Source organism: Zeugodacus cucurbitae, chromosome 6 (assembly GCF_028554725.1).
Source record: "Zeugodacus cucurbitae isolate PBARC_wt_2022May chromosome 6, idZeuCucr1.2, whole genome shotgun sequence".
In the NCBI taxonomy this organism is placed as follows: domain Eukaryota; kingdom Metazoa; phylum Arthropoda; class Insecta; order Diptera; family Tephritidae; genus Zeugodacus; species Zeugodacus cucurbitae.
This window is the reverse complement of record NC_071671.1, coordinates 65,397,518-65,422,591: the sequence shown is the minus strand read 5'-3', so window position 1 is coordinate 65,422,591 and position 25,074 is coordinate 65,397,518. Positions and strand designations below refer to the sequence as shown.

The following is a 25,074-nucleotide window of genomic DNA, read 5'->3' as shown; positions in this document are numbered from 1 at the left end:
TGTGTTTGAAAGCTAATTTATACAAGCTTTCAATGTATTTACCAGTTAAACATAACTATTCTATACATCATAATTTAAATTTTTGGGAAATTCCATCATAATTCTCCTAATGATTTAATTACAATTTTGCTTCGCTTTTATGACTGAGTAACGAACTAAGGGATATTCAAATTATAATTTAAATAAAAAGTGCAATAAGACGACGAATCCATTTAATTGCTACACATAATGACAACTTGAAATGAAAAAGAAAATTACGTTAAACAGGACAAATGCAAACGAGTAATGAGGGGTTAAACTCGCTCGGTATGGAATACGTTTTAGCGAGTGTAAAATATCGCTGAAAGTGTTTAACAACACTGCCAACAGTTTATCTGGTAAATCATATGTTGCTTGTATATTGATGTTTGACAAAATCATAAAAATTAAGAATTTTGAGTTGTCGTTGTTATTTAATTTAAAAAGTTTAATATTTGCCGTCATTAGTGTAAAATTTAAAGCTTAAGTTAAATGCGATCGGCGTTCCTAGTTTATTTTCAGTTGCTTTGTGAACATTTCTTTATTTCCGTGTATAATTCTTTGGTGTGGATTTCTTAATGCTTTTACAGACCAACGACAAGTGAACAAAATTAGAATACTCTTGCAAACTACTGATGCTCGGGTATAAAAAATACAGTGAAAATGATACAAGCAAACAAAAAAAGTTCAACAGCTTTAATCTAACGAGGTGGCCCACTAAATTTGTAAAGCTCTTTCATGGAAGATATAAAAAAAAAACATAAAACCCTCAAACAAAAACAAAAAAACATAAAATTTCGGTATGCAAGTGAGCATTTCCATGTAACACAACCGACGGGGTTGACTGAGCGCAGCACATGCCAGGGTGGTGTATGTTGAAAAAAAATCTTATTAGCAATAAAAAACAACTTGCAGCAATTCATAAGCAACAACGTTAAGCATCAACGACGCCGAGCCACAACATTGAATGGACTGAGCAGCGCTTACAAAAGCACCAACAATTGGCGGGCGGATGGAAACTGTTGGCGCTGCCAGCCAGTTAAGCTATTTAATAAGTGAACAAATAAAGCATGGCAGCTAAAGGGCAATCTAATTTAACCCTCCGTTGTAACGTACGCCTAATGGTAGGCAACAAAAACTGAGCATCGGCGGCGACTACGGCAGCAAATGCGGCACAATTACTGCGATGCCACATAAATTTCTGAAGTGAATTTCAGCTAATCTAAGTAATCTGCGTGAAATGAATAAACCCCCAGCACAAACACAGACACCAACGAGAAATAATGGGCGCAAACACAAGCACACGAACACGCGTGCAACGTGCAGTTTCTTCGAGAAATCCTTGCAGGTTACACACACAATACACAGAGTTTGCTATTATGAGTTGAATAGTTTCTTTTTGTTAGCTCACTTGCTTGCCTGCTTACTTGACTTGACTTGACTAGCGTGTGTATAGTCATAGATATTTCTTATCAGCAGCAAATACAAATAAGCCACCACCACCACCGCATTGGTGGCGCAAGGATGTCGGCTTTTTTACAATAGACTGGCAGTTGGCAATTGTTGCGGAATATATTGTGTAAGCAGAATACAAATGTACAATTTATATATATATGTATGATGGTATGTATATAATAGTTTTAACTATAGTGAAGAAAAGCGCTGAAGCGGCATTATAAGCGTTAACTAGCATTCGTCCTTGCTCGAACGAGGAACAGTGAGTTATTCACATAATCAAGATGAATGTATTTAAGTAAAATTTATTGGAAAATTATATACTCATTGCTTTCATTTACTTAATTTATGAAGATTTTTATCTACTGCCGGAAAATTATATGTAGATTGTTTTCAATTTTTATGATCTATTTCTAAAAAGCAAAATTAGCAATTTTCAATAAATTAAAAATATAAAATATTTTTCTTTTACAAAAAAATGTCCGCGTTTCTAGCTATATTTGTTTCTAGATTGTTTAGCAGAATTCTAAGTATCGTTAAAATCCGACAATCGCCGGAGAGCATTAAGAACATAAAGCAATATTTTATATGAACATATATTGTTGTTGCAGTGGCAGAGAACATTCTCGAAATAATTTTGATGAACATTCCAGTTCTTAGTCGGTTGAAATTCGAGCCCGTTCTTTTAATGTAGACCCAACCGTTGTGAAAACCTAATCAAAGAAACAAATTATGTTAAAATCCATGTTAAAACTTTTTTTCTAAGAACTCGCAAGGATACAACAATACCCATTCAGTTTAAATATTTCTTGATTCAGTCTCTAATGCCCTCAAACAACACAATGTATTGACTTCGTCGCCGTCTTTGTGTTGGTGGTTAGTGTTGACAGCCGCTGTCAAGTGCTATGTGGGCCTGCTGTGCCGCACATCACATACTAGACACACACAAAGGACCAATTAAAAGGTGGTAAGCGATGGCGGGGGGTTTGCGACTCGCACAGCTTCACTTGGTTATTGAGCACAGCTGTTACTGTTGCTTAGAGAGAAAGCCAAACGCAATGAGACTGTTTGGCGCGCACAGTGTGTGTTTGCTCAGAGCATAAACAGATTGAATGCATATAAATGACGAGGTATAACTTTCCTTCACACAAGCGCTCGCTCCATCAACATCACCACCACCGCCCTCATTGTGGCCACGCGCACATTGCCATTGGCGTTTACTCGGCTTTTTATGATGAAGCTTCGGTCACATACCACTGCATACATATATATACATTCATATGTACATATGTCGAAGAGCTGATGCTAAAGCTTCACTTCGTATGCGGCGTCAGGAATCTGAGTGCGTGCTGCCTTGGGGAGCGGTGTCTCAACTCCACATGGATACGCATACATGTATCTACATATAAGCACACGTGTTTGTGTCTAGAATAGTCTGTACGTCTATTATGTAACATAGTTTATGAATGGCAGTGCTTACAAGGATGACGAAGCTGGTGCTACTAAGGGCTGTTGACTATTGCTTGTGTTCGCTTGCTGTTGATGCTGCCTTCTTGATCCTCAAGGCGTCGGGGAAAAAAAATGAAAATGTAGAAGGATGTGTTGTTGATGTAAAGCATAAGTTGTTATGTTATTTGTGGGTATGTGGTAAGCAAGCTGCTGACAGTCGGCATTGATTTTGTTGTTCATACATACTACAGGCGTGCAGCTACACGCACAGCAAACATACATACATTTGTATGTAAATATGTACGCTCATAGGCTTGGGATTGTTGTGCTTGCTGTCGCCACTCTTGTCCTTGTTGTAATTTTTCCATTTTACATTTTGTTGATTTTCACTTTCCCCCCTCTGAGCATCCCATATTTTATTCCCGTTTTTATTGACATCGCATAAATGCATCCACATGAGTGTACAGCCATACGTGCATCTATGAAGTGGCAAGCCACTACAGCCATTGCACTTTTGCATACATTTGCGTCAAGTAGCCATACATACATAGAAAATTTTTCATGTGCAACTTGTAGACTTGACAACACTTGCTACTAAAATTGAGTTTGAACTTTATTTTCGTTTTTTATTTTATTTTTTACCTTACAAATGGCACTGGCACTGGAATGTTGTTTGTAAGGCAAGAAATTCCCCAAAAAACTTTAAAACTTATTTTCGTAGAATTCAGTAAGAATTTGGTAAGGGTATAGATATGGAGGAGATATTAGAGCTTTCTGTACGACAAATAATAATTCAAATTATGTTCAAAAATCATGAAAATTTGCACAAAAACCAACATGAAGCTCTTGTTTATCTCTCCTCTGTTTTTGATATCATCATCTATACACACATACAATTGTATATGTAATATTAAACACATACTTATATAGTATTCATTTATTAGAAACTTGGATAATTGAATATTATTTTAATATGCAACAACAAATAAAACTTACATAGTGTGTATACATGCATAATATGTCGTGAAGAATATCGACCAAACACACTTAGTGTGCCAAAAAATTAAACATACACACATGTTTCTACCACGACTTCATTAAATACTTTAAATTGCTTAACTCATACTCAAGTTTCTCTTTTTCACTTTTCAATAGTTCTTTTTACAACACTTAATTTTGTCATTGATTTCATTTCAAAGAATATCCAATCAATGTTTGTTTTATTTGCCGTGAAATAGTTTCGACTTACAAAATTTTAAAACTACAAACATATTTTTGCAATGCAGTTTAAGAAACCAGAAGTATATTTTTTAGTAGGAAAACGTATCACTGATGATTCATTTTGCGATATAATTGTATTACGAGAAACCAAAGACCTAATACCAGTACTCATAATTTAACATGTTATCACAAATTTGGTAATTGAATTTATTTGAAATATTTGACCGATATATAATATAATGAAATATTTTTGCATTAGAATCCTGCGAAATACGCTGCCCACAATGAAACCACAAATTCAAAAATTTAATTCAAGAAACTTGCTGAATATGTGGTCAAATTTTACAAAACTAAATTTGAAGTAAAATAATACTGTGAAACTGGATAGAGATTGAATGGGTCACATTTTCAAAGAAAGCTTCATAACTGTTTGCTAGTTAGAAAATGTGATGGATTAAATCTCAACTGCAATAATTAAAAAATAATAGATATACACAATATCAAATTAACCAAATATCGCTTGAGATTTTCTTCGGAACTTTTCACAAACATATGACTTTTCAATTCCAAAAGGTAACTCACTAATTCACCTGTATTCTGCTTTTACAAAGAAAATGCATTTGTTTAATGAAAATGACTTATTGAGTGATGTATTTACCGGTAAAATGGTATAGGATAACGATAACAATGAGTTAGATGGGAAAATTGCAGCACTCGTATATTATGCGCTCATGCTTGCATCGCAGATACGAGGGAAAACTGTGGTAAATATTGATTTTTCACACCAGTATATAATAGCACAACCGGAGATCTCGTGAATTTTATTCAATTAACACCGAAATGTAGCATTAGACCATCGATTGGAAACGGAGCAAAAAAAACACATACATACAAAATTTAAATCTCCCAGTGTATGGGCATATCTAAGTTTAAGCATGTGCCCTAAAAATGTAAAAAGCCAAAGTTATTTAATTTTTTATGGCAAATACTGGCATTACCAAATCATTGACTACAGCAGCAGGAGAAGAAACTAAAGGTACTTCAAATAATAAATACGACTAATGTAAATAAACATAATTCAACTGGTAATGAAGTATACATATTTCTGTATGATGCTACTGTTGCATGCATGGAGTTAGTAAAAATAAAAACCTAATAGCAAGCAACAAACCGATTGAAATTTTGCTTTTGTTTATTTTGAGTAAGATAAACACAACTGCAGCAGACGCAGAGTGCAAGTCTCTGCAGTCAATTACACCCATTTTTTCACATAATCATTTCAGTTTAAGCTGTTCAAGAAGTTATATAGCTAACAACACTAATAGCTAGATACGCTAGAGATATTTATGCATTTCCTATAATGTTGGAATTTGTGAAAATGCATTCTAAAAATTCTTTGCTTGGTGCATACTTACTCGCCATGATATTTGTCTGCTTGCTTTCCTGGTTGATGTTTTGCTATTTGGTGTTACTTCTTTGGTTGCCGCTGGTCTGTCAATATACACACAAATGTTCCTTCCGTTGCTTTTCTTATTAGCAACGTTACCGATGTAATTGAAGTAAATGTATATGATTTAAAACAATTTACACGTAATACTTTGTTTTATATTTTTCTGTTGGATCTTTTATTCTGTATTTTGTTTATTTCTCGACTTTTGCCTGATACCAACTGATTCTCTAGCGTTCAGAAAACAACGCTGTACGCTATTTTATTCACAATTAAATCGCTTACTCTTTACCGCATATCACTTCTTTTTCTATCACATTCACTTTAAGATTAGATTTTATGACTTTTATTAACTTATTTTATTTTAATTTATTAAATACAGAAATCGTCACGCACATTAAACATCAGTAATTTTTACTTCTTTCCTGCAACACAAACGATAGAACATTGATTTGTCTCCCTCTTTTTGTCTGGCCAAAATACCATTGCCCAGTGTTGCCTAATTTTTTTTTCGCAAAGGGGATAAATATTTCTGATCGCATATATAACTTTTTTAACAATTTAAATTAAATTAATTCTTGCGAGTTTTTTATTTTCTATGTATGTATATGATATATAATTGAGATTTCAGGAACTAAACAAAAAAAATACATTTTTTTTTTTAAATTACATTATTGCAACGAGTCAAGAAGCAACATTGAAATATGAAAGTGCTGCGCCTTTTTTTTAATTTTCTACTTCTAACTTTTTAGATTTGAATAAATTAAATTAGAATTCTGACAATAGATTTATATATTTTTTATCATAAAATAGTTATATGACACAAGCATGGCAAGTTTGTAATATTTTAATATTCAAATTTTTTTGTCAAAACTCTTTTTTTGATCTGGCCATTTTGTTTAAGAACCATTGGGCAACATCAAATTAATCCAGCTGATCTGCGTTTTCCATCGAAAACGAAAATATTTTTTATTTGTGGTTTTTATGAATAACTTTAAAAATAGGTTTATTTAATAAATACAACCGTAAGAAGGACGAGAAGATGACAGAGAAGAAATTTAATTCTAAAATGCCATCTGCTTCGGCCTCAGCTGTGAACAACAGCAATAATAGTAATAATGCAGCTGCTGCAAAGGCCGAAAGGGAGGAGCGCCTCAGATCAGCACTCAAGGCATTTGTTCTCAAGGAACGTCAACGTAAGAAAGAAGGTGCGTTTCTATTTGGGATATTGTTCAACAAACTTGAATGATTCATAAATATCCATTTCGATTTACAGAATATGATGCAAAAGAAGAGGAGGAACGCCTGCGAAAGGAGCGTGATGAGCTTGATCACCAAAATGATGTATCACTTGAAGATACACGTGACAAAATTTCCAAACTTGATCAACAAATTAAAGATTTGCATAATCAGAAGCAGCAGTTATTTTTACAGTTAAAGAAAGTATTAAATGAAGATGAAAATCGTAAAAAACAACAAAAAGATAACGAATTATTCGCTATGCAAGCTCTGCAAGTACAGCAAGTAAATGTTGCACCGTTGCCGCCACAAGTGTTCATACCGCCTGTCCGTATGCAGCACCATCCAATACCCATTGTACCCAAGGTATGAATATGAAAAAAAAAAATATATTTGTTTTTAGTTCAATATAATTATATATTACATATTTAACAGCCTGTTGCGAATCAACCTGTCAAACGTACTCGCAGTCCATCACCTCCGTCGCATCAAACATACTATAAAAATGCGGCCTACGCCCCACCGAGTAAGTAATGCATCTGGATTTAATTAATTTTTACTGCGTGTCAAACAGCAATAATATAGTTTTTTTTTTATACAAATATTATATTTTTTTTTTCATTATTTGCAGAACTCGATGATGGGCGACGCGGTGCTGAATATTCCCGTGTTGCTTGGAGTAGTAGTAAGAGTTGAAATTATTTGATTTTTTTTTCTTCACTAAAAACATTTTTTTCTTTAGAACCACCTGCACAATATCAAGGACCCGGTGCATTGTTTTATCCTGCCACAGGCAATGCACCACAACCACCACCAGATGGTCGTGGTCCAGCTATAATATATCCATATGGCTTATCAATACGACAGGGCTTCCAATTGGAAATGCAGTTAGCGCCTTCTGTACCGGTCTCAAAATCAGATCAGGCATCGTCGAAATCATCACAAGTGTATCCACTTAGCCTGGATGCGCCACCCATCTCGCAATCTGGACCCGTATCATCTGTACCACCAGGTGTACAAGCACAAAAGCCACAAGTTACAATGGAGAAAATCGGTGAACGTTATCACCCTGATGTAAAACATGAGGGACCATCAAGTCATGGACCACCACACCAATTGCCAGAGGGTGTGGTATACACACCAATGATGCCTGGCATGGCGCTACATCCAGGCATGATGCAAATCAGTAGCAATCCAGGGCAGGTTAGTAATCAAATTTCGTTTTAGTAGAAACTGTTGTAAATTAAAACATTTTTTTCACATCAACAGAATCCCAAGTCAGCGTCGAGTATAAACCAGGGTTATGCTACTGGCCGTGGCGCTGCTGTTGCACATGAGCATATGGCGCGGCAACCGCAAATAATGCAGGGACAACCGGGACAGCCACAACAACAACAAATTAATTATACCAGACGTATGTACTAAATGGAAAATGCGACATTTAAAATAAGTAAATCTCTAGTTCTACATAAGTGTACAAGTAAATGTAACGGTTTTTACAATATCCAATGTATTATTTAAATCACATGGTGAATAAAAATATGTATTACATACATATGTATGTATACCCGTGCAAATACGAGTTGAATGTATAATTAAATTTACATTTATTGTATTCTGCAACCTTTGGAGTAGGGAAATATCAGTCTAAAATAATTAGTAATACATCTAAATGCATTAATATATATTCATATCATTCATAAAAAGCGCAAGTTATTAACACCCATACATCGCATGCTTCTTTCCGTCATGTTTTGGCTATGTTGAACTATAAATTAAAAAAAAAATTCTGTGGTAAGAATAAGCGAAATACTTCCACGCTGACAATTTGTATATAATTCTAAATAAGGAATTTAATTGAGGCATATATACATATATGTAAGCAAACATATTCTAAACAACCCTTCGCGGTTAGGCCCTATACCATATACATATGTATGTATGTAAGTTCATGTGATTGGTTGAATTCTTTTGATTTCCATGTCACGTATACGCAGTGCTGAATACAGAAGTTCCTTATTTAAAGACAATCTAACAAATTTCTTAACTCCAATTCCAACAACAAGCGTAGCTAAAGCAGATAGTTTGGCGTAAAACACATTTCAACTATAAATTGCTTAGTTAAGCACGTTTTTCTCATATGCAATATGTAAGCTGACGAGCACACATCCGTTTCTCAATGTAAAACAACAGATTATGGAATATATTATCCATAAAAAATGTTTGGTGTTTGTTGCTGTTGTCGCGACAAAAAATTCACCAAATAATTTTAGGAATGTTGCCGAGACGACAGTCTTGAGTAGAATAAAAATCTGCTCCCGTTCCTGTTACGCAGACACGACTTTCGTGGGAGCGGAGAATGATGATATCATTTTCAGAGTAGTCACAGCCTAAAAGTCAAAACGCTTAACCCGAAATGAACCACGATTATCATATGGTAAAAAGTTCTAGGCAGTACCGGGTTAGCTTTTCTAGTAAAATACAGTGTGATAAAAAAATAACGGGATTTTTTAAATTTCATATTGACCAAAAGTCCAATTGTCAATTTTTTTATTAAAATTCCACAAATTTTTCAAAAGTATGCTTCGCTTCTATGCCTATGGCAGCCGCTAAGGCTGGGCGTGTTTTTATGAGTTTGACGATTTTCGTTTGTTAAAAGCTCACACTCCGTTGCTGGAATTCGGGAATTCTTGGTCAAAACCGTATCTATGACTCAGCTTACATATTCACCAGACATTTTTCTGTGTGACGTTTTTCTATATCCAAAAATAATGAGAACCTCAAAGGGCTGTCTTTTCACAAGCGTACAAGCATTGAAAGGGCTAAAGACTATCCCGAAAATCGATTTTGAGAAGTGTTTCGACGATTGGAAGAAGCACTGGCATAAGTTGAAAATATCGAATGGGTACTATTTTGAAGGTATACAAATGAATAACTTTTTCAAAAACGAAAATTCCCGTTATTTATTGAACACACCATTTTTTTTTTTGAAACTTGTGAAAAAAAAATAAATTTTTTTCAGCAGAAAAAATAGCAGTAAATTTCTCATTACAAATTCGACACTATTGCGGTTTCATAAGGAAAAAATTCAAATCTACAATTTGAATAACATTTTTAGGATCCAAAATTTTACTTTAAGCAAAACAAAAAATGAAAATTTTTAAACTCACAAAAACAAATTTAATTAGACTAAAAAACAATGAATATTTAACCAAAATTAATTAAAAAAAAAAATAACAAAAACAAAATAAATAAATCAGCCAAATATAATAAATGCCCAAAAAATCGATTTGTGGCAATGCAGCTGGGATTTTTCGTGTGTAAAAGTCATTTTTGGGGCCACTTGTTTTTGGGCTCATTGTGGGAGCGACCAAGAAATAATAATTATAAAAAACCGGTTATAAGAGTTGAACGAAAAGCGACTAATTTCAAACGGCGGCAAACGCGTTACTTGTAAGCGTGTTATTAAAAGCGTATTTTTCACAACTACATACATAAAAATTTACAAAATGTAAATATATAATTGTATTTGCTCATACTCATGCTCATACATATGTATATTTGTATGTAGGTAGGTAAGTAAGTCAATAGCTTAAAGGCGCTGTGGCGCGCTTTTCCGGCGCAAGCAGCTTTTCCGTCACCAGACACGTACACACTGCCAATTGTTTATGCACTTACGTAAACATACATACATACATACATATAAGCTGGTATATAAGCTGTGTATATATAAGCTGGTTTATTGTATATTTTGCTTGCTCACTTTGACTGCAATCGTACGCAAATGTATTTTTTTTTCATTTTATGTAATCGGTCATAGTCAGCCAGTAATAAACTGGGAGAAAAACAACAACAACGAGGCAAACAGTTAACAACCGTTGCACGACGGGAAAAATGATCAAAACAAAAGCGAAAACATACAATTTATCAATGCATTTTTGTTAGAAATAAAAAGTGGTTTATTTAGTGTTGTTGTTGTTATTGTTCATTGTAGGTGATTGCGAATGTGTGTGTGTGCACACGCTTGAAATAAACAATTGTTGCTTATGCGGGCGTGGTAGCGTACATATTTTTAATTTAGTATGCTTGAAGTTTCCATTTGCACAGGCGTATGTATGAATGTGTGTATGTCTAAATTGTTGTTGTTTGTTAATACATGTACATATGTATGTATATGTCTAAAATTTATTTTTGCTTCTTTCATTAAATTTTTAGAATTAGCATATTCTAATTACGCTTGTGCATAAATATATCAATATTATATTATTTTATTATATACTACATTAATTCAGATAATATAAATATTAAATTATATTAATTATTTGGAGCATGTGTACCTGACATAAATACTTTTAAATATTTTTTAACAATTCAAAGATGAAAGAACCATAATTGTATTGATTATTAGTAAATCCGAATGATAACCTTTCCACCTTCTTATAGGCCTTGCTGAGCCGCTGAGTTTATTTGTCCCTGATGGCTGTAAATTAAATGCATTAAAGCAAAATAAGATGTGCGCTATCAGTGTGAATAAAAAAAAAAACATTTGTGCAATATTACTGTAAACAAAATGTTTTGATACATTAAAAATGTTTTTTTTTTTTTTGAAAAAATAAGAAATTTGAGTTATGGTCAAGACATTTGTACCGGCATTGTTATTATTATTCTCTCTGAAATCTAAAATTGCTTTCGCTGATAAACCTCTTGATATTGGCTATTTGACTCTAAAATATTCAGATTTTTTTGCTTAATAACTATTTTAGACACTTGAAAACTAGTACTCGTACCCGTGTCTCTCAAGTAAGAAATTATATTGCCTCAATGAGATCGTACGATTTTTGTTAATTTAACTTAAGGCTACTCCATTTATTTGGCTTTCCAGCTATCAAAATTAGACCAGTTTTTTGGATTCTGCAAAAATAATAGGAAATTAAGCTAAATTCAAATCTAATTTACATTTTCCACAACCGCAAATATGTATGTACATATGTGTGTATCACGTATAGATTCTCTCATACTTAGTCCGAGTCCCAATGCAGAATTGATCAAAGTACTTGATTCTTAGCTGTGTAATACATATGTACATACATATATACACACATGAATACATATTAGCAATCGAAGAAAAAATTAAATAAAAAGTGTCCTTCACCCAGATCGAAGAAATCAACATTAATGCATGCAGTAAAGCTTTTGAACTTTACAGAATCATTATGCTCAAGGTAAACGCATGCTGTCTATCGCTGTGTGTATCTGTAAAAATAATGAATAAAATATTTGTGCAGTTTCAGAATAAAATATTGTTGCTCTTTATGATTCCAATAAATAAAGCAAATTTTAGGTTATACTAACGCCAAATGACTAATTGCTTTTTAATGGCAAACATTCTCATTCCAAATATATGCCACAGATTTGTTGTTGCTTGTGGCTTTTATGAAATATATATTTATTTGTAAAAATACATATTTCCTTGTAAACGATAATGTGTATTGATGAATTACAGGCAAAAAATATTTTTTTGGTATTTTATATGAGTCAAATGAATGTTAATTGCTGACAATGTAGACTTACAAAAGTTATTGGGTTTAATTATAGCATAAACCAATAACTATAGTATATGCTTTAATACAAATTACAACAACCACCATGTAATAATATTACTTTTACAAATAATAATTTTTTCCATGCGGTCACAATGAGCATAGGAGAGGAGTCAGCAGACGTTAAGATGTATTATTGCACACACAAGTTGTACGCATTATGGCGCGTCAACGACAAACTCATAACAATAATAAAAGCAACAACAACATGTAATAATATAATTTACTATATTAACAGTATGTGCTAATGCCAAATAGGCAACCAGTAACAACAAAAGCAACAGGCGGTTGTTTTGGCACGAATACACAGCCAGCAGAGCTGCTGCGAGTGCTCAACTCAGCGGCGGCTGTTTGCCTGTTCGCTTGGCTTTTATTCGGCTACCTCTGTTAGCTGGCTAACTGGCTGGCGATTTTTCTGCTGCTTGGGGTTGACTCAACAATTGACTACAGCGCTGTCGTGCTGTTCGCATATTGGAGCATCGCCACAAATCCGCAGTGCTTGGAGATTTCAGTGTAAAATAACGACCGAACTGGTGAACAACCGACGCGGATACAAATTTGACAAATTTGAATTCAATTAAAGTACTGTACCGTTTCCGTTGGGGAAATAGACGAATATTTTTAAATTCGCTTTCGAAGGTACGTCGTCATTCTGTGTTTTAGTGAATTTACTTTTATTTTATTTCAATTTATCTAAAAGTGGTCAGCTGCGATTGTGTGGGGTGTCAGTACTTTTTTAAATTTAAATATAAATTATTGTTATTACGAAAATATGTAGCAAAACAAAAAGCTGATTTAAAATAAAAAAAATAATAAAAAGGAAATAACAGGAACGTCAAACTAAAATAAAAATATGTAGTTATGTAGCGTTAAAGCAATGTTGTGAAAGAGAAGAGATGAGAAAAATCGTTCCGCTTTGGATAATGCGTTTGTTTTTATCATAGTGATCCACTGCTGCTATGCATTGTTTTCATCGTAGCTCGTTCTCCACTTTCAAATGTGTTAAAAGCACGATAAGCAATATTGTGATCAACGAACGCGACAACGACGACGAGGTGTGATATGTGTCCACAGTTTCTTTGCGATTCAGTCATCAATTTTGTGTTCGCTGAGATTTAGTAGCAATTCAAAAATTTACGAAAAAATACGATTTTGAGCGAACTTATTTTGTTAGAAATGTTTTTCAAAATACGCACCGCTTCAAAAATACGAAGCTAATATTGTCGAGAAGGCTTTAAAGTGTACGTAAAAATTATATGATGTCATCGTTAATTTGGAAAGAAAAAGTTACACAACATTTAAATTAGATTTGGCTACTAAATTGTTGTTTCAAATTCAAATTCGATTTCTATATTGTGTAGTGTTTAATAAACACTTTTGGTATTTTAGGCATTAATCACATACACAAACGGGCATAAACGCAGCGATTACGTATAAACTCCAAACGATAATTTCGTATCATAACGTACCGAAATCGAGATATACTGCGTACGTGACGAAAGTGAATCAAATAGAAATTACAAGCAATAACACCGTCTGCGTATAAAATAAGTGTAATATTAAACACAGCTCGAAAAATCAAAACAAAGCAGAAGCTACACTAAACATAGCGCTGAAGTAATTCTGGAAGTCAGCAGCTGGCAAGTGAATTTTTATAGAGAAGTTATCGAATTTTACGTATCGAGCCTTAAAATGGCAACAAACAGTTTAAAATCATATATAGTTTCTAAATACGAAGGTTTATGCAATTATATGGAGCGTGACACAATTGGGACACAAGCTGCTATATACGGTACATCAGGTCTAATGCTACTGATTGCCTATATTAAACGCAAACCGGCATATTTAGTGCGTCCTTTCAAAAAACCTTCTCATATCCCCGAGAAGTTGATAAATGAACGTATTATGCACACTGGTCTAATACGTGATATACAAGTGAAAGATCAGGATACTATATTGCTCATCAGCCATAGACCATTAATACCGATATTCGCTAGCAAGGATAGAGTACTACCCGTTAAATTGCCCGGCATACGAGTGAATGGCAATGGCGTATCATGGTTACAATCATGTATAGTCGGCCGTCGTGCCACTTTCTTACCACTGGCTAAAAGTAAAAGTGATGATTTTGTTGTTAGTCAACTGTGTCTGGTACACCCCCCAAAAGGTGGACGTCTCATCGACATATCCGAAACATTATTGAAATTATGTTTCGCACGCTTTGCGCCGGATGAGGCTGCAGCAGTGAAGCGTAATGCAAAATACTATGCACATCTGAAGAAAGTGGAGGCGAGCGCACTGACAAAACAATCTTGGTTATATTGGTTAGCCAGACATCCATCACTGTGGACTATGCTGCGTGATGCAAAGGCTAAAGTTTTTTCGCGTAAGACTTTATTGCCGGAGCTAGTACGTTAAGCAGTGAGTGGCACGTATAATGTACCCACTGACTTTACAAAAGTTTCTGAAAAGTTAACAGCGAAGGCAGCTGGCATAACGTACATAACTTGAAACGCAGTGAGGAAAGTCTGCAAATTTTATGAATTTTGATTGTGTACTTCAAAATAGAAAACATTGCGTTTTTTAGTGTTTAGAAATTTTAAGTGCCTATTTTTTTATTATTGCTTGCATTTTTTTTTTGCAATTTTTGTTAAATGAATTTGCCTTACATTTACGACATTGTATGTATTTATATTTGCGCCACTCACAATCTGGCGCCACTTTAATGTCAATAAATATCGTTTATAAAACGGTAAAAAATATTATTTAAATTATTGTTTCTTTTTTTATTATCTGTATTATGTTCTGCTTATGTTTCCCTGCAGCTAAAACTAAAACATAAAAGTTCGCACAATGAGTTGTGGCATTTCTTTGGTTAAATATCTGCTATTCTTATTTAATTTGCTATGTTCGGTAAGTCATTTTTATTATTACTTCAAAACTATATTTAGAATGTGTGATACATAAAAGTAAGATGGTAATATGTAAAGAAATATGATAATTTTATTTGAAACAAAATAAAGATATTTTTTAGAAAAATAGGAAGATTATGTGTGTTAATATAACATATATTTGTCACCACACAAAATGTTCGCAAAATTGTGAGATCATCAATTTGTTGCTTTGACATTATTTATATTATTTAATTTTTTAGTCAGCATTAAATTTCTGTATTTGGTTGCTTGAACTTGATCAATTAGCATACATATTTGGAAGGTTGCGCCTCTTCATTTATATTTTTGTGTTATTTAGATATGTAAATATAAGAAAAAGTGCATGCAATCACTTATAAAAAAGATCGATTTGATGTTTCTTTTAATTTATATGTATGTATTGTTTAAATTCCTATATCTATATTGTGTTCGCAATCGACACAGCAAATATATTGAAATATTATTTTATTTAGAAAATATTTTAAATGTTTTATTTCTTATAATATAATATGTATACCTTTGTTAGCACTTTTCATTAATTTTCTTAGAAATTTTTTAATGTAAGCATTCACTTCATTTTAATTTTAATGACATTCCTTTGTTAAATTCTTATGTAGAATACAACAAAGATTTTAATTCTGTATACAATTTATGGTATCTGATTGCTTATATACAAACACGTACACATGTACTTATGCAAATAAGTTAATAAAAGTAGCATATATTTGTATAATAATCATATTTTCATTAGTATTCATAAAAATGAATTTATATATTTTTTTTTAATTAATACTTACATCTATCATGAAGATTTATTGAATACATATGTATATCAACACTTTGGTATTTGTAGTTAAATAAATATTTATATATGTGCCACTAAGAGAGTGGAATTTGAAAACAATTAAGCATGGAGACAATTGCCTTAGCGGCAAAGCTCAAATCTAAGTTTTGTAAACCGGTTTATAAACATAATTTTATGTACATATGTACGTAAAGGGTTCGGCTGCAAAAGCATAAGTTGTTTTTATACACAGATTTTTAACATAGACATAAATATATACATACATATATACGTTGATATGTAAGTATTTATGTCAAATTCTGAAAAACAGGTTTTCAAAAACATTGACTGAGCCTGACGCAAATTAAAGCTGTAGCAAACACTTACACATACATACAAAATTTGTAAGCAATAAAAATATTTTAGCAGCAGTCTTTAGACTATAAAATACACAAAAACAAGTTTATTTTCAGTACAACGGTAAACGTCATCGTTTTATAAATAACGCATCTGGCTTCATTGTTGTATGGCGACGTAATAGAAAATATATAAAAATATAATATGTATGTACCTATGTAGTTGTAGAATTATGTGTATGAGAAAATAAGAAATTGTATTTTTGTAGATGTTTATTGAAAATGCAAATACAAATTTTTTTTTATTAACTTCGCATGTCAATTTATATTGTAGACTTAGTTGGAAAGATGTATGGTATTCGAATTTTATGAGCGTGACGCCTTTTTTTAAGTTAGTAGATATATAATATAGTCAAACAGTATATAGAGAACGATGTTGTATTTTGCAGCGCAATAATTTTGTCAAGTACTCGACTTTTCTCTACAAGTATGCATCAGTCATGGTCATTAAATTGATTTTAACGATTTTAAGCGAGTTGAAATGTGTTTATTAACTTGTAAAGGCGCTCATAAAAATATATTCGTTTTGTTTTATTTTATTTATTTTTTTTTGGAAAAGGTGTGTCTAGTTAGAATTTGAGTTTCTGCTTGGTAAATATAAATTTGTATTGGCTAATAGAAAACAATTTCAGAATTTTCTTTATATTTATATGTATGTATATATTTTTTAAATTTTCCTATAATATTGTGTCCATGCCAGCCAACAACTGTCTAGATTATGCATTAATTATACATACATACAAACATAATAATTTAATTCATTCATAATTCCAATATTACTCGCATTCAAGCAGTTTACGGATATCCACAGAACTTGAACTTTCAATTCAATTAACGGTAAATTATGCGATTTCTTAATTTTGTGCACAGAACATATGTATTATATATTATATATTAAATGTTTTGTACTCGTGTCTTGCAGTTTTCGAAATTTTTTGTCAATTAACTTAAAACTCACGCCCGCGTTCGTCACAGCATTTTCGTTTCACACACTTGGTACTTAATTGCAATTATTAATAACGACACTTGGGTCAATACGAAAGTCAAGTAAATAATTTAATACGGTATTGTACTCTAGGTGCGTATGTACATATGTCTATCTAAGTAACAAGAATGAAGACTCATGCACAACAGCTGAATATCTAGAAATACTGTCTGGGCTAGGTGCTGATAAACTTTTATAGCTGTATGTGTGTGTATACGACTTTAGTAGTCGATTTTTAAATGTTTTTCTAATTTGTGCTAAAGCTAAGCTTAGTTTTGTGCGGAGTAAAAAAGATGTATGAAGAAACGATTATTATTGGTATATGAGTACATACATATGTACGAGTATATCCGTACGTGCTTTTCTAGATGTCTACAGTTTAAGGTCAGTCTGAGTTATGTAATATAGAATTTTTTTTTTAAATTGAATTTGTCATGCTCGAAGTTCACTTTTACTCAATAGATTGATGATACAGACATACATATGGTTAACTGGTATATTGGGCAAGGTTATGTACATATTACTAATTAAAAAAAAATATTATTCAATATTTTGTGGAAAAGAAAAGCGAATAAATTAAATTATTTCTAATTTTTTTATTTTTCTTTATTTTTATTTACATTTATCTTTGTATGTATTTGTTGAGTGGTTAGTTTTTCAATTAGTTAAGTTATGTTTTTTTGTGGTCTGTTGTTTAGAGTTTTGTCATGTTATTTACTTACTGACATATACTGATGTTCTTGATGTTGTTGTAAATTTGTATATAAATGCATGCCTTATTTCTAATTGCTTTGAGAAACCTCTAGAAATTGTTGTTTACATTGAATATACTCTGGGAAAGTGCGTTATTTCTCATATAGAAGTAATTTATTAGAAAAATAATTTAAATTTACATGCAAACTTGTCAGTAAAAAACTTAAATAATCTATTTGAGATTTTCTGAAAGATAGTAAGAGTTGTAGAAAGTGTTATGAGAGCTAAAGCTATAGGAATTTGTATCAAATAAGCTATCTCAACTGATTAATGAGTTACATTTATATTAATAATTAGTTAATATTATTATTAAAATATACGAATATTAAAAGTGTGCATGTAAACCATAAAACATTAACTTTAAAATGTAAATTTCCAAAACCATAATTTTTGAATTTATTTTTATGACAAATTACACTTGAATCCAATTAGATATGCGGCATATTGCTAATCGTCTTTGGCATACTGCTCTTCAGCAATATACACAATATCGATGACATAGCCGAGGCTGTACAAACACAACAAGTGCCCATTACAATGATCGTTTTGGGTTCGGTGATCTTGTTGATCTCCTTCTTCGGTTGCTGTGGCGCGATACGCGAATCTTATTGCATGTCGATGACGGTAAAAACCAAAAAATATAAACTAATTCATCCACTATTTTAAAGTCTTATAATCTTTAACTCTACTTTTTAGTATTCTGTGCTGCTCTTCGTACTAATGATCGGACAACTCGCACTCGTTATATACATGTGGGTCGAAAAAGATCGTTACCTGACAATGATGGGTGATGTCGTCGAGAAGGCATGGGCGCGTAGGACACGCAAATCCGACTACATGGATGCCATACAAATTAGTGTAAGCATGCTATTAATTACAACAAAAAAAATGAATTGTATGAAATTTTTTTAAATTTCAGATGGAATGCTGCGGTAAGAACTCTTACATTGATTACTCTTTCCAAGGCTACTATCCACCATCATGCTGTAAGGGTAGTCACTGCGGCACTGATAATGTCTATCGTCGTGGCTGTAAGCAGGCATTTGTCGATTTCTGGGATAGGAATAGTGATGTTATCAAATATGCCGGTTTGGTTGTTGCAGCCATTGAGGTGAGTAGGGTGTTCAATAATAATAACAATTAGTATTATTTTCGAATATTGTTATTAAATTTCTTTAAAAATACTAATTATTTATTTAAAAAAATATTTCTTTCAGTTCGTTGGCTTCATATTCGCCTGCTGCTTAGCGAATAACATTCGAAATTACAGACGTCGCTCGGCCTACTGAGTATTTTGAGTGTTTTTACAACACAGAATCTCAAATTAATTTTGCAAATTTGTATGTATTTATCTTTGTAACATTAGTGATAATGTTTATTAAAAAAAAATATACAAAAATTAGTTATGTAATCCAACGAAAATGGCAATCAATGTATAATAGAAGTCGAAATTTTAAGATCTACACGCGGTGGCAATTACAAAAGTATACTTACTTTATATTTTTATTGTAAGCAATTTGATAATTGTAATAAAATAGCATTAAAAATATCAACTATTGAGATAATTTTTAATAAAATTTGTAATTACTAACAAACTTGACAAAAAGTGAGATAATTTTTATTCGAATTTGATCAAAACCTTTAACTAAGTAAATGGATGTATATTTGGCCATTTTTTATTTCTATGTTTGACTTGCTCAGTTAATTTTTGCTTTCGAAATTCTAAATATGCCTCAGAATTAAGAATTTTTATTAAAACTGAAGACATAGTCTAAGTAGAATTGTTATTTGGGGAGCTAGAGCGGAGTTTTTAAGCTTTCATTTGGAAAAAATCGTAAATGTATATCTTCAAATATAACTGTTTTTATTATTTAAGTGTATTTTTTTTTAAGTTTGTAACTTTTATGACAAGAGGAAGTGTGTATCAACAGTGGCGGTCAATTAATGACCCAATTGTACTGAAAAATTATAGTATACCTTTAGGCGCAATCCAAAAGCATTTTATATGAATAGTTAAGGGAACGAATGGCGTATTTGTATGAGTAAGTATATGTATGTATCTGAATGTGAATTACCGCTTAAACAGTTTAAAAGGTTAAGTATTGAATAATTAAAAAAAAAATTCAGAGAAAGCATTATATTTCTTCAACTGACGATGTCAATTAATTTATATCTAACATGTATGTATGAGATAATGGTATCATAAATAAATGAAATTTTCTCTTAATCTCCAGAAATCACTTAAAATAAAATTCGTCATCCGGTTGTCTTAGTATACCTAAATATCAATCTTACGTACATATCTATACTATAAACACATTTACATACCATTTTCCTAAATTCTTACTGTTTACGAGAGTATTCAACTTCAGTTCGTATTGTACTCTTCCCTGTTTAATTTAGTAACAAACTTCCCTGTTTAATTTATGAAACGGTTTTTTTCTGAGATGCTAATCCGATTCGGATATTCTCCCTGTAGGAATAAACACACAGAGAGTACGTGCAAGGTGTGCTAAAAAAATAACGGTAATTTTAAAATTTTCAATTATCCAAAAGTACAATTTTCAAAAGGCTGAAAGAGCCCAAGGCCATCCCAAAAAATCAAGTTTGAGAAGTATTTTTGACGATTGTAAAAAGCGCTGGCATAAGTGCATCATATCGGAGTGGGACTTTTTAAGGCGATAATATTAATGAATATATATTTTTTTAAACACAATTATTTTTTGAACGCATCTCGTATGTCCTTATCCTTATTACCTTTGAGATTGTAATGGTACACTTAAATGTTAATTTGTATTTAAGGTCTATAGACCATTGATTATAACATTCAGACTGGTATAATATTCAGACTGGTATCTCTTCGGTCTGGAAGATCGCTAATACTATGTTCCATCTTTAAGCAAACTTTTCCTATAAGGTCTTATAAAGATACCATTAAAAATGTGTGCTCATCTATAACAATATCCCGAAGACACATCAACTTTTGAGCTGGTCTCGATAGATTAACCGAAATGTTTCTTGAAAACCCCCGAATCTTCCAACGGTTCATATTACCACGTTGAGTATTTCCTAACCTAACACATAATGCCAAACTAGAACAAGAACGATAGCACTCACACCGTTAATACATTTTTGGGTTTTTCATAGGGCATTCTTGAACTATATAAGGGAAGTTAGAGAAAAGAGTTTATAATACTGTCCACCAGCATGAATTTGCATATATGTATGCTTCCTGGAACTGTCCAAAAATCCACAAAATTAGTACTTATCAGTTTATAATTAAATTCTAGGAAATAATTTTGTACTCGGACCTGATAAGGAAATAATAAAAACATAAGTACAGTTATAAAATACATAAGAAATAGTAACTTTCATTAATACTTCACTAATAAATATTATCAGTTCAAAGCTAAAATTGATTATTTGGAAATATACAAATACATATGTATGAATGTACGTATGTATGTAAATACATGAAAGCCAATAACCGCATGCTAAATATAGGTAGAACATTGGTGATTCACAACTAATATTAAGCACGAAATTCTCTTAACGCTGTTGATTATACAAACTTAGTAAAAAATTGGCGCTTACTCATATATATTTACACTTGTAGGCAGATATGCGTTTATTTGTATTTCATTACTTTGCACCCGCAAAAAGCGTCACAATTTCCCGTATGCTGTGCTTTGAACCGTCAACAAATACGTATGTACATACTAATGTCTTATTATACATATAATATATATTTATATATATATATATATATATATATATCATTATTGGGAATTGCAATGGGGGATTTTTTTTTGATTTCGCCTAGGGACCCTGCTATTTATGTCTAAAAACAACAACACTCCCATCATAGTTGAACAACAAAGCCACCGATCGCAGGTACATAAGTACTTAGGCATATATGTATGATATAGTATACAGAGTGATTCACACGGGAATATTTCTTTATCATTGCATTATCACATACTCTTTCGCGACAACAATCTGTTGTTAATGTATGCACAAACACACCTTACTCGTTTTATTCACAAACATTAAATTATAAATAAATTTACCGATATTTTGCGACAACTGAACTGACAGTCTGAGGCATTGAAAATGATTTGCATGATTATGTAACCCGTACATGTAAATACTCGAGTGCAGACGTCCTTCAGCGAACTAACTCAAGTACATATACATATCTTTTTGATATAATCGAATCTTTATCACTATAACTCCTATAGTCTACGAGTGTTCGTTCAGAGTCAAGAAAAGATCCTCGTAAATTGTGAAAGAGTAGCGAGGAAGTCCCACGGTTCTAACTGGTTTTGCAGTACCGGAATTGACCCCGATTTTATACGGCTGTCCGTTCGGCGATCTAAACAGGTTATATTATAGAGGAAGCCTCACATCGATAGTAATTTAAGAGGACACCTCAATTGATTGCCGAGATTTTGGTTTAAATGGTTTCTGATTACCATAAAATATTCTGGAAATCAAAAATTTTGTAATAGAATTGTCACCCATGAAGAGCAAGTATTATGAGTACCACCTTTCAAGAAACAAGAAAAAAATCTTATTAAATGAGTTGCTTTGTAACGGACTCGGTAACTCTGCGTGAATCTGAGACTTTAGTACGGTAGATTGTTTCTTCCAGTTCTCTACACATCGAACCCCTTTATCTAACCACACTTACTGCATAACCACTTTATTGAGTAAAAGTAAAATTAATTTAATTATTACTATAACTATTAAATCTTATTACGATATTAAATTACTTTAAAGTTTTATTAGCAAATCAGTTGGCGACTACTTATCGTTCGCATCGACTGAAAAATTAATTAATTTCAAAATTAACAAATTGCTTTTACTTATCTCAGGCGTACAATTTTCTTTCCCATTTCCTAAATTTTAATATATTTTATTAAATTGCTACAATCGAAAATAACCCACAAGATTATGCGAATTAATGAAATACTTATAAGAAGTTCAAGTGCCCTGTAAGCTCTTTTCCCCCACCACTTGGAATTGCACAGAGTAAAAGAAATAAAGGAGTTAGGTACATTTATATAAATGATTAGGGTGACGAGTGAAGTTGAAATCCGGATGTCTGTCCGTATAAGCCATAGCTTCAGTAAAAATTGAGATATCTTAATGAAACTTAGTACACATATTACTTAGCACCATATCTCAGAAACTACTCGTCAAATTTTAACAAAATTCGGTTCATAATATTTTCTTAGCATCCCAGTGATATGTTATGAAGATAGACCAAATCGGTTTACAACCACGCCTACTTTCTATATACCAGAACTGTGAAGACGATCTGAATCGTTTACTTTACAATATATAAAGTAAGCATCAGTGAAGATATCGGAAAAAATTTTGCACAAATACTGCATTTATAGTGTGACATTACCAATTTTAAAATCGCCGAAATTGGAGTATAACATTCCAAGGCCCCAAATACCGAACATGTGAACCACAGAGCTTGAGGAAAAATGTTTATCGAAAATATCGTTAAATCTCACAGATATTCGAAAGAAATTCAAAGGATATGTTTTCCTTATAATAGTGTCTCTGTGCCAAAATTGGGCAAAATCAGGTCAATACTTCCTGTAACCCCCATATACATACCTATTATACGGAAACTTACGGCAGACCTTTATATATCGGTTAAAATGTGAGATATGTGAACAAAATTAAGTGATTTTACACTTTTTTAAGATGTAGGTAGGTGGTGAATATGAAAGAAAAAACGTTCTAGGAATTACGACAGCCCACACTATATACATATAGTGATTCTCGATATTCTAGTGGACTTTATGCCGAATATATGGGTAAAATTTTATGTTATTTTAATAATAATAAATATAGAAATGAAAATAGAGTATAAAATGTTTGGTTACACTCGAACTCAGCCCTTCCTTACTTGTTAATCATATTTTTTTGTCTCGATTGTGCTTTTCAGTTATCTTAAATAAATAAAATACATTTTAATTGATAACAAAAGGTTTAAATTAATGACATTGTATTAAAATGAATTTGATTTGGTGTGAATTAAAAAATAGGTGACAACCGATAAAATATATGTATATATTTTGGGCAAATGTTTTAAGTGATTTTTTAAGATTGTGACAAATTCCTCTTACAAATGATTTAATATTAGATATTATACTCTCTAGTATATAATAGTTCCTCGAGGTGGCATAATGTGCCTCAAAATAATTGTTTCAAATAAGTTAGACTTCTTATTGGGGAAAAAGTTAACTGGTGGGGTTACAGAATACGCCAATTTTAGTTTTTTTTTTAATTTATTCGTCTACATTAATATTGCATACTATCGCAATCGATCGCCAGCCCCTCTTCTAATCGTCGAAACATTTCTCAAACTTGATTCGCGATCGAAACGCGATTAATCATATGCTTGTAAGGAAAAAGTCACATGGAGTCATGGAGGCTGGAGCATCGTTACGATATTGTTTTTGGCCAAGAATTCATCACGAACAAACAACGAAGTGTGAGCGAAAATCGCTAGGTTCATAAGAGACGTCTAATCTGAGAGGAAAGTTTATCGTACTATCAACAAAATGAAGAAAATTGACAATTGGACTCTCTAAACCCTTGAAATTTTAAAATTTCTATTTATTCATTGGATTACATTGGGTGGAAGAATTAATGAAATCAGATCAATTTATTAGGTCTACAACTTTGCTTGTCTCTAAGGTCGATTAAATCGATTAAATCGTTTTATATCGATCTTGGACATTTGTGTGA

At 32.3% G+C, this 25,074-nt stretch overlaps 4 protein-coding genes and 3 long non-coding RNA genes across 12 annotated transcripts in view; 5 read left to right on the top strand and 2 right to left on the bottom strand.

Annotated features, from left to right (window-relative positions):
- The window catches only part of LOC105211650 (GTPase-GDP dissociation stimulator vimar), a 58,303-nt gene that overhangs the window by 17,863 nt on the left and 15,366 nt on the right, over positions 1-25,074 (bottom strand). The window contains exon 1 of one of the 3 annotated variants that reach the window (XM_011183182.3): positions 5,559-6,048. The exons of the other annotated variants lie outside the window; for them this stretch is intronic. Within the exon in view, the coding sequence (XP_011181484.2) occupies positions 5,559-5,565 (7 nt within the window). The 5' untranslated portion in view covers positions 5,566-6,048. Of the gene's footprint in view, positions 1-5,558; positions 6,049-25,074 lie in introns of those variants that run through there. 3 annotated transcript variants of the gene reach the window in all.
- Positions 282-1,887, top strand: LOC128922586 (uncharacterized). Its single transcript, XR_008471780.1, has 3 exons — positions 282-1,366; positions 1,425-1,597; positions 1,669-1,887. It is a non-coding gene; the product is annotated as an uncharacterized LOC128922586 (long non-coding RNA).
- On the top strand, positions 3,971-5,324 carry LOC128922584 (uncharacterized). Of its 2 annotated transcripts, XR_008471776.1 has the most exons (3): positions 4,101-4,340; positions 4,403-4,716; positions 4,818-5,324. It is a non-coding gene; the product is annotated as an uncharacterized LOC128922584 (long non-coding RNA). The 2 variants fall into 2 exon arrangements; XR_008471775.1 differs by lacking the exon at positions 4,818-5,324 and having other exon boundaries at positions 3,971-4,340; positions 4,403-4,660.
- On the top strand, positions 6,459-8,411 carry LOC105211648 (uncharacterized). The gene is made up of 6 exons (XM_011183179.3): positions 6,459-6,798; positions 6,867-7,195; positions 7,265-7,355; positions 7,461-7,514; positions 7,572-8,032; positions 8,099-8,411. Exons 1-6 carry the CDS (start codon positions 6,633-6,635, stop codon positions 8,252-8,254), a joined length of 1,257 nt encoding a protein of 418 aa, XP_011181481.1. The 5' UTR covers positions 6,459-6,632; the 3' UTR covers positions 8,255-8,411.
- LOC128922585 (uncharacterized) lies at positions 8,372-12,591 on the bottom strand. Of its 3 annotated transcripts, XR_008471779.1 has the most exons (4): positions 12,182-12,591; positions 11,982-12,082; positions 11,617-11,740; positions 8,372-11,553 (listed from the first exon to the last, which is right to left on the bottom strand). It is a non-coding gene; the product is annotated as an uncharacterized LOC128922585 (long non-coding RNA). The 3 variants fall into 3 exon arrangements; XR_008471778.1 differs by having other exon boundaries at positions 8,372-11,740; positions 11,798-12,082; XR_008471777.1 differs by having other exon boundaries at positions 8,372-11,740.
- Positions 12,889-19,895, top strand: Cd63_2 (23 kDa integral membrane protein). Its single transcript, XM_011183178.3, has 6 exons — positions 12,889-13,068; positions 15,255-15,342; positions 18,733-18,924; positions 18,997-19,158; positions 19,220-19,411; positions 19,518-19,895. Exons 2-6 carry the CDS (start codon positions 15,283-15,285, stop codon positions 19,587-19,589), a joined length of 678 nt encoding a protein of 225 aa, XP_011181480.1. The 5' UTR covers positions 12,889-13,068; positions 15,255-15,282; the 3' UTR covers positions 19,590-19,895.
- On the top strand, positions 13,512-15,200 carry LOC105211646 (uncharacterized). Its single transcript, XM_011183177.3, has 2 exons — positions 13,512-13,670; positions 13,819-15,200. The coding sequence occupies exon 2, from the start codon at positions 14,122-14,124 to the stop codon at positions 14,845-14,847; it is 726 nt and encodes a 241-aa protein (XP_011181479.2). The 5' UTR covers positions 13,512-13,670; positions 13,819-14,121; the 3' UTR covers positions 14,848-15,200.